At 40.0% G+C, this 10,027-nt stretch overlaps 1 protein-coding gene across 1 annotated transcript in view; it reads right to left on the reverse strand.

Annotated features, from left to right (window-relative positions):
- The window catches only part of Unc13c (unc-13 homolog C), a 465,433-nt gene that overhangs the window by 76,999 nt on the left and 378,407 nt on the right, over positions 1 to 10,027 (reverse strand). Inside the window, exon 24 of the mRNA XM_031344063.1 lies at positions 6,949 to 7,026. Coding sequence (XP_031199923.1) covers positions 6,949 to 7,026 — 78 coding nt within the window. The remainder of the gene's footprint in view (positions 1 to 6,948; positions 7,027 to 10,027) is intronic.

Here is a 10,027-nt window from a genome sequence, read left to right on the forward strand (position 1 = left end):
CCCCCCCCCCCCCCGCAATGGGGTCACAACAGGTTGAGAACTACTAGCTTAAGGCGAAAGCCATGTTTTTCTTAGTTGAATAGACCAAAAAATAGACACAATATAGATTACAAGAAGCTAAGAGTTTTACTGCTGGTTACACTGGTTTATGATATGTTAGGGCAGCCATAAACAATCAAGAGTGAATTGTTGTGGAAGATTATAAGATAAAATAGAGCTCTGTGTCTATCCCTCCTTGCTGTGGTGTACGTATCTCTTAAGAGAGGTGTTAGTTTAAAAAGAGAGCTGGCAGTATGTGGGTGACCCTGCAGACTGTCAGAAACTCTGGGGAGCAAGGTTAACAAGCAGTGCCTATCTGGGTCCTGCATCTCATTCTGATTTGGGTTGCCAGCTCAGAACCTTGTCACCTTCTTGGTACCTTACTTTCACAAGTTTCTCCGTCAAGCCTGACTATATGTGGGAGTTGCTTTAGACTCAACTATATTTGTTAAATTATGACAATCAGATTGCTCTTCTAGCTCATTGTTCTCTTACTTTTCTATTAAATCCAATTGAAAACCCTAATCACAGAGATGGCTCGGAGGAGACAGAAACCAGGCAGCATCTGCAAATAGAAGGCCTGGATGTCTGATGTTCACTTCTTGTTGGTTGGTGCTATGAAACTAAAAATAAACTGGTTGCATTTTCTGACTTCAGCTGCATGCCATCTCACCTTTGGGTTATAGCCACACAATGAGATGGTAGAAGTTTGAGTTTACTGTGGAATAAAATACAGCATTTGATTTTGCCTTTGAAGGGCACTTCCAAGATTAGAAAGTGATCTTCCTTCAGAACCATTGTCTCTTTTTTTTATTCTGAGTTCCTGAACAAACCTAGCATTTTTTAAAGTGGGGTTATCTTAGCACTCGCTATATTTCTGCTGCCTAGTATGATTTACATTGCTTTGAATTATGTACTAGATGAGTCAAGCCTGAGGTGGAGAGATGGGAAGAGATGTTTAAAGTGGTCCAGGTAGCCTAGATGCCTAGCTTGTGAGTGTGTGGGTCTCAACATTCTTAATGCTGTGACCCTTTAACAGAGTTTGTCATGTTGTGGTGATACCCAACTATAAGATTTTGTGGCTAGTTCATAATTGTAATTTTGCTACTGTTATTAATCATAACATAAACATCTGATATACAGAATATCTGATATAGGACCCCCATATCAGACCCATGACCCATAGTTTGAGAACTGCTCTTCTAGGTGCCTGGCTCTTAATTGCTGTTTTATGAGGGCTCCTTCTTTGCAAACTCCTTGCGGCTGAAGACAATGAAAAATGCTTTTATTTTCTACCCTAATTCCTGCCCTCCTGCAGGTACAATGAGTCTGAGTAGGCACAATGGATAATTAAACTTTTTAATTTACAAATACTTGAAATTGCTTTGGGAGACAATTTTAGAACTGAAAGTAAGTTATAATTAATTGAATTGTCTGTTTTATTATTGAGCTGCCTAATATATGCTTTATAATTCAATTTATTCTACAATTTATTTTGTAGCTACTGAAAAATGATAAAAACAGGATATTGATCCTCATTAATTTATTACTAAATGACATTTCTACTTATATTCAGAAGCCAAGATCAATCATATCTGGAGATCTGAAAATATGCTTATCATCTTTAAAAATTACAAGTTAAATATAAATATACAAGTTAATATAAATATTACTAAGCCAAACAATGCACAAAACATAATGAAAAGTCTATAATGTTTTTAAGAAATGATGATGTTTTACATGTGACTACAAAATAGTTAGCTATATTTTAGGACTATTATATTAACTCCAAGAACTTGACTATACTATCTTGTGTATTGTCCCAAATTCCATCCAATCACATTAACTCAAGATTCAGAGAACAGAAAGTTTGATGGTTGAGGGTAGTCTAAAGATAAGATAAAGGCATTTTGAATTGTTATCTTTTCCATAAAAAAAAAAAGGGAGATTTAACTTAGGTTTATGTCTGTGAGTATTTGTATGTATGTATGTGTGTTCACCATATATATGCCTGGTACCTATGAAGGCCAGAAGAGGGCATTGGATCCCTAGAAATAGAGTTATAGGCAGTTGTGAGCCACCATGTGGGTGCTGGAAACTGAAGCTGGATCTTCTGGAAGAACAAAAAGTGTTCTTCGCTGTGGAGTCATCTCTCCAGCCCCTGAGCTGTTTTTAATCATGCCATTTCTAGTCTAGCAAGACAAAGCAGTGGTGCTGAGTCCCAAGGCCAAGGCCAGTGTCATCAGTCACACCACCCGGGAATTCGTTTTCTACTTGAATCCCATAATCCTGCCCATGGGCTGATGATTCAAATCCTCTGGGGCTGGACTTCAGCAGTGTGCCTTCATAATCTCATCCCAAATCTAGGGTGCATGCTCAAGTTCAGTGACTACTGATATGGTGACCTCCTGTCTTTAGACAGTGAGCCTCACCCCATGTTCCCTGCTTCCCTCTCTGACCTGGAGCTGCTCCCTAAGTCTGTGTGGTGAATAGGTTTGGGGAAAAACTTCAGTGAATTGTATGTCACACTCTGGTGCAGCCAAACGCTAGCTCAGCACTAAAAGGTTCAGAATAATACAGATACATGTGATTGAAACACAAGAAAGAAGTTGCTCACCGAGATGGACAGTGGGGTAAGCCACAGATTCTTTGGCTCTGTTTTGTACAAACACAAAACTTACTCTTACAATCAAATCCCCACCTTGACTTGATTCAGAACTTAGTTATATTTGAGACGTGTCAATAACAATCATATTACCATGGCACCAACTAGGTCTGATTTATAGTAAGCAGGATGGGAACGCAGCTTAACAGCAACTTTCTTTTCCTGTAAATATCTCAATAAGGAGTAGCTTCTAGAGTTTAAAGTACTGTCAATACACACTAAGCTGATGAATAACCAGAGGTGCCACCATTTCAAATGGTTGGTTGAACCACAGTGCAGATCCTCTGCTCACATGGCACAGTCAGAATTCTCCTAAATCAGCTTATGGAACATTTGTGGAGTATCTAAAGCAATATATCATGACTTCCTGCAAAGAAATTAAATTTTTGATAATTTTCATATATTTATGCAAATTAAATTGCTAATCAAAGGGAGATTTGTAAGTGACTTCCAAGAGCTGTAACAATATGCTCATGTTAGGAAATTAAATCAAAGAAGTTGCAATAGACACACATGGAGTTATATTCAAGAAACAAACTAGTATAGGCTACAACATTTTTATTTTGAGTTATTCCACCTATTACAAAATAGCCGGACTATCATTCTCCAGTGAATGGCATTCCCACGATGCTTTTACTATTATTGCGGTACACGAGGGCATCACATGACACAGTATAGTGATGGTAGGGTAAATGGTTAACTTTCATCCCAAAGTCAGATTATAATATAGGCTGCATATTTCCTATTAGTTAATACAGTGATGCCCTCAGGCTAATTGGCAATGTTTCCATCTGGACCCCATGCGGAAGATGGGTGTTTCACCAATAAAGAGCACAAAACCAAAATGCAGGTGTGAAACACTTCTGTGTCCAGGGAAAGGAGGTTTTCCTGTGAGGGAGGAGCTGTCCTGGCAGTCCAAAGCAGCATCATGCAGTCATGCTTGCAAGCGGCCAGCTGAGGCCAGCTGCGGCCAGCTGCGGCCAGCTGCGGCCAGCTGCGGCCAGCTGCAGCCAGTGCTGGAGGCAAGCAGCCTATGGGGAGAGCCCAGCTAGCAAACACATAGCATTTAAGACTACTCTGAGCAAATGAACAATCAGTCATTTGCTAATTGGAGTTTTGTAGAGAGAAGTACACACCCCAGCATAGAGGGGTCCATAGAACAAACTCCGGAGAGAAGAGGAACTGGCTTGGCAGGGAGAATGTCCCTGGTCTTAGTTAAGATTCCCTACATAGCTGCATGGGCAGAAGAAATTGGCAACCCACATTAGACTGCTTGGAAGATCTTATTTATGATTTGAAAAAAAAAAGATATATGTATGCATGTATGCTGCATGTGTATGATATACGTATGCACATGCTTGCTTGTGTGTGTATACATGCTTGTTCATCCATGTGGAGGTCAGACAATGGTAGTGGGTATCCGACTTTGTTACTCTCTTCTTTATTCCCTTGATTCAGGGTCTCTTACTGAACCTGGAGCTAGGCTGGTGGTCAGCAAGCCACAGAGATCCTCCTGTCTCTGCCCCTTAGAGCATTGATGTTACTGGTGTGTACTTGTGAATGTGATCATGCCTGTATATTTGCATGCATTCTGGGAAATTGAAGTCAGGTCCTCATGCTTACATAGCCAATGGTCTTATCCACTGAGCATTTCCTTAGCCTCACATGGTAAAACTTTCAAAGGCTGTTGAATATGCCTGTGTCAAGTACCGTATATATGTCTTATAGCAAAAAGTGACTCCTGGTCATACTATATAATTATTTTACCTCTTTTTCTTCTTCCTTTGGATTATTTTGGGGTGGTGCAGGGTCTCACAGATCCCAAGACGCCCTTGACCTCACCTCATGGCCAAGGAGAACAGCTAACTTCTCACCCTCCTGCTTCCATTTTCCCAGTTCTGGGATTTCAGCCATATGCTACCATGACCATAAAACACTTTTTGACTTCTCTAAAAACCCCAGGTGAAGGTAGTTGCTTAAATGACTGTCTCTCACAGATGACCCCACTGGAAAGCATTTGCAGATCATCTTCATAGCTTGGGTCATGAAGGAAGTAGAGCAGAGCACCCTACAACTCTAACATAATTCTATATTAATTAAGCATAACCTTGCTGGAAGGCTGTGTGTTACACTTGGCCTTTGGGTTGGGTCTTAATTTATTTCTAAGCTTCACACACCTCTATGCCAGTTCTGATTGGTTCAGCTGAAAGCTTTTGCTTATCAATGGCAGCTAGATTAAAAAAAGAAGGGAAAACTACATAGAAAGAGGGACAGAAGAACATTGACTATAGGGAAGAGCTGCCATGGTTCATCTGACAGATTAGATAGAAACCAGGCCTTTGTTTTATCTCGCTTACTCGATCAGCTGCATTTTTCATGTATATTATGAATAAGGGGCTCAATAAACGGGCACAGCTTGCATTATAAAGGAAGAATTTATATATAAACACAATTTATAATGAGAACCTACACCTTTCAAATTGGTAATTGCTCCACAAGTAGGAATCACTTTCGCCTGGCAAACAAGTCTCCTTGTTGGGTGTGTAGCAAGAGGGTGGCTTGGTCTATGTAACTTCCTTTAACCACAGGCCCTGTGGGCCTTTAGTCTGTCAGTTCTGTCTGTCTGCTTAGCACTCAGCTCAGCAAATATTATCTGCATCAGAGTCCAAACACAGAATGGTAGAGAAATAGTTGGAGTAGGGGCGAGGTTTCTAGAAATAGGTCATTTAAAACATAATTTCATTCTTACACGATTCCTGGTGTTTCCGTTTCACTGAATTTTGGACTCAGATTTCCCACAAGAAACGAGTGATTTCATCACCAAAAATATGAAATAGACTTAAACGGATGCCATGAAGCATCAGGACAATTAGAAAAGGGAATCTTATGAGATGATCCCCAACTGCCACGTCCATTGATTTCAACAGAAGAACCCAGAAATGAGATTGATGCCCCAAGAGCTTGGAGCAGGCAATAGCACACTGCAGGGAGTGAGGCCTTATTTCACACAAGCTGATCTGAGACTACCAGTGAAAGAATTCATATTAAAAAAAAAAAAACAAACCATTTTGTAGCATTGCACATGATTCTGGTGCCTTTCATTTTTAGGAGGTTATGTAGCACCTTCATTTTTTTACATTGGGGGTGGGGAACGAATTTTCCCTTAGGTTTGAAGACTCATGTGAAGAGGCTGGTGCTAAAATGAGGCTCTGCAGCCTCAGACATTTAGAAATAAAAGGGATATTTGCTTTCATGAGTGTTTGCCTACTTCATCTAAGTGCCATGTGTATGCAGTGCCTGCAAAGGCCAGAAGAGGGCATCAGACCCCCTGGAACTGGAGTTATAAATGGTAGTGAGCTGATATGTAGGTACTAGGAATCAAACCTAGGTCCTCTGAAAGAGCAGCCAGTGTCTTTAACTGCTGAGCCACCTCTCTGGCCCCAAGGATTTGTTTTATTCTTGCTGCTGTTGGCAGCAAGTGGGGTGAGTCAGGGCAGACCAGCTGCTCCAGTGACTCTAATCGCTTTTAATGACTTCCCCGTTCCTCGGGTCCTCAACCCCTGCTCACACCAGTTTGTAAGGAAGGACAAGACCTTGGCAAGCAGGAAGAGGCAGGTGCGTGTTAATTAATGTTTTGCTCTTTGCCTGATCTCAAGAAGCAAATGAGAGAGCACGCGCGGGTCACGCAATGGTCTTCAAATGGCGGGTGAGGACAGCCAGGGGAAGCGGGTAACGCTTGCCATCACAAACCTCGTAGGAGAATCTCTCTCCTTCCTTCTTCTGTTCGTGGAATTGCAAGGCACGGATGTTGAATAGAGACACGACACATTACAGACACAACACATTGATAGCACATTTGATGCAGCTTTCACGATATGAAAAATTAAGCACTGACATAGCACTATAGCCACAACATGGATTCTAAAACAAACGTCAACTTCAAGATGACAGTATAAAATGTAATCTTTGTCATACTACTGATCACTAGCTTATATACATACATTTTAGTTGTATGACAGGTCTGCTGGCTCTCTCCCTGAATATACCTCCATTTACTAAAAAGCTGTCATAGTGACTGCTGTAATTGCTAGTGTGATTTTAGAGATAAAAACAAACAAACAAACACTTCCTGTTCATTAGTAAAAACCATTTCAAAAAGTAAGGCACTTTCCATGGCAAAGAAAAATGCTACTACTATCCACCTAAGAGTCCTTCGGTGAAGACAAGAGTGGACGCACACTCACCTCTTTCCCGCCCATGGATTCAAACATTTTTTCCAGCTGGACCCGCAGTTGCTGGATGTTGTTCATCAATATGCAAGGCTTATAGAAAGAGAAAGAGAGGCCAATGTGATCAGCATCCTCCACATGTCACCTCTGGAGTGAGTTTAACTTATCCAGTCTATAGCTGTCACCTATGGCCTGTGATACACATCAAACATAATCGTTCTGCCACTTTGAATGATAGCTTTTAACATTTGGGACTGGGAAGGAAATAGATGATCATTTTGGGGACTACAATTTAACAGCCAACACATGCAATGACACACGGAGACTGGCTAACAGCACCCCTTTCCTTCTCCTTGTGGTATTTTGAACATCAGAATTGGCCACTTTTTATTTATGTTTTTGTTGGATACAATGTTTCTTATGCTCCAGGTGGTCTCAGATGGCTGAGGATGATACTGAACTTCGGATTCTCCTGCCTCTATTTCCAAAGTTCTGGGATGGCAGGTGTGGACTCCCAGGCCTCATTTCTGCAGTGCTGGGGATTGAAGCCAGGACTTCATAGATGCTTTGCAAGTACTCTTCCAATAGAGCTGTATCCCCAACCTACCCCATTCTATGTTGTAAAATTTTTTATTTTGAGAAAAATCAATTAATTTCAATTCTCTGGTAATCGTGCTGCCTTAAAACCAAAAGAGCATCTGCATTTTTTTTGTTTGTTTTTTAAACCCAAGAAAACTTCCAAAAAATTTAAAATAACTTTAATGGCGTCTCCATCACTAAAGCCAGGAAACTATTGACTATTTCCTTCATTATCTGGCTCCAGACCAAGTGTGTTTCTCTTCATGCTTTCCTCTTTGCTTATCTGGGTCCTTTGCCATCATTTAGATTAGAATTTTCCTTCCTTAGTTTTTAACTTTTCTATCACCTAGTTTGCCTTTGTTTTATAAAGACTTTATATTGAATTTTTTTTTTTTTAATCGTCGCTGGCTAACCGTCAGCACTGTGTCTGCTGCTGAGGCTTTGGGTGGACCGCAGTACTGTGCTTGCACGGGATGTGTACTTCGGCATTTGAGTTGTTTCTAGAGAGGTAGGAAAGGGCAGTGGTGATATGAAACTTTGTGACAAGACTAGATATCAATTTGGCATTAATTTCAAATTAGAAAACAGACTTTGGCATGGTTGCAAAGCTCACTGATGGCTGCGACACATTGATTCTGATGAGTTAGTGGCTCAGAGTTGGGGATGACAGAGACAGGAAATGGACACACCTTCCAAATGGCTGGGAAGGGAGCCAGTAATGAATCAGAAGGTCAGACAAAGGACTCATGGGACATCAAGGAGGCGTTAGCTCTCATCAGTGGAAAGATTTTATTATTACCCTAACCACATCACAGGCCTTTGAGAGACTTTATACTTGACTCTTAAAGTGACCACAACCTAAGTTTGATTTATGGAAACAATTTCACACTTCTGTTCCTGGATTCTGGCCACTTAATTTTTTTTTTAAATCATAGATAACTGAGAGTTATACTTCAGAGTTTCTGATTGCTGAGCTGGGATGCTCCAGTTTTGATGCCCTCTACTCCCAAAAAATCACAATCAGTACTCCTTGATCCTGGCATACTCTATTTGATTTATTTGATGTTAGCATTTAAACCTATTCTTCTCAACACACAGGACAGGACTAGAATACCAATTTGTTATATAAAAGCTATACACCAACTCAAATATGATCATTTCTGATTTTCAAGAATGCTAGGGAAGAGTTGGGACCACTTGGGACAATGGCTGCTCACCACATTGGAAGAAGAGTATGGAGAAGAGAGAGACATAAAGTTTTCAAAATAAATATAAAGCTCTTCTCTTTTGCTAAATTTTTCCTGACCTTGAAATGCCCCAAATCCACTGTTATTACATTGACTTATTAAATTGGTAACAAGAACTAGATTACTATCCAATTACTATGCCTCTTTTCTAAGCACAAAACAGGTTGATTGTAACAATTCTGTAGTCAGTAAGTGAAAATAAATGCATTAATGTTTTAGTAAGCCCATCCAGGCATGGCACATGCCTTGAGTCCCAGAACTGTGAGGCTGAGGCAAGAGGATTCAAGGTTCAAGGCTGGCATGGACTAAGTGGCAAGACTATGCATTAAAAAAAAAATGAAAAAAGAAATTCCCAGGAAAAGGAACATTATCCTAACCGAATTCTATGGCTTACTGAAGAATTTGTGGAGATGAAATAATATGCTTGGGCATAGCTGTCACTCAGTATGTGTACTGTGGACATTTTGAGTTTTCTTATAAACATATCGTATGCATTTTATTTTATCTTAACTGGGAACAGTCAAAAACCTAAAATACAAGGTATACTAAAGTTTTATTCAAACCAAGGACAGACATTTATATATGACTCAAGTGTTTGAGTTAAAAAAATATTTAAGATAAGGAAAAATTGATGTAGAAAAGGATGCTCTGGCTTGTTTGGGATGGGGACAAAAGGCATAAAAGTGGTTTGACCCACTTCTGATTTAAATTGTCACAGTAAGAAGGGGCCAGATAGTACACAACAGTAAACATATCACTCAGGGGGCAAAGGGAGATAGATCAGAAGTTCAAGGTCAGCCTGAGCTACATGGGACCTGTCTCAAAAACAGCAACAAATTAGTATGTCATGCTACAAAAACCAAAAACAAACCAACAGCCCCCCCCCAAAAAAAACCCCAAAACTTAAGTGGACATTTTGTTGAACTATGGACTTTAATCCTGACTTTAGACACATCAAATGTTATAGTCATGTCTTTTTGAAATTTTTATTTACTTAATCTGTATGTGTGTGTGTGTGCATGTGTGTGCGCATGCATTATAGTATGCATGTAGAAAGGAGCCAGTTATTTCTTTGTAATGTTGCTTTTAATGATGGGATCCATGTCATCAGGCTTTTATGGTACATGACTTTACCCACTGAGTCATCTTTACAAACCCTCATTGCTATACCTGAAATGTCTATCTTTAAATGTTTCTTACTCTATTTGCAGATGACTAGGAACATATGATGAATTTCAATGCTTTCTTTCTTCCCTTTTTTTTTTTTT

This window comes from Mastomys coucha, unplaced genomic scaffold (assembly GCF_008632895.1).
Source record: "Mastomys coucha isolate ucsf_1 unplaced genomic scaffold, UCSF_Mcou_1 pScaffold23, whole genome shotgun sequence".
Lineage (NCBI taxonomy): Eukaryota > Metazoa > Chordata > Mammalia > Rodentia > Muridae > Mastomys > Mastomys coucha.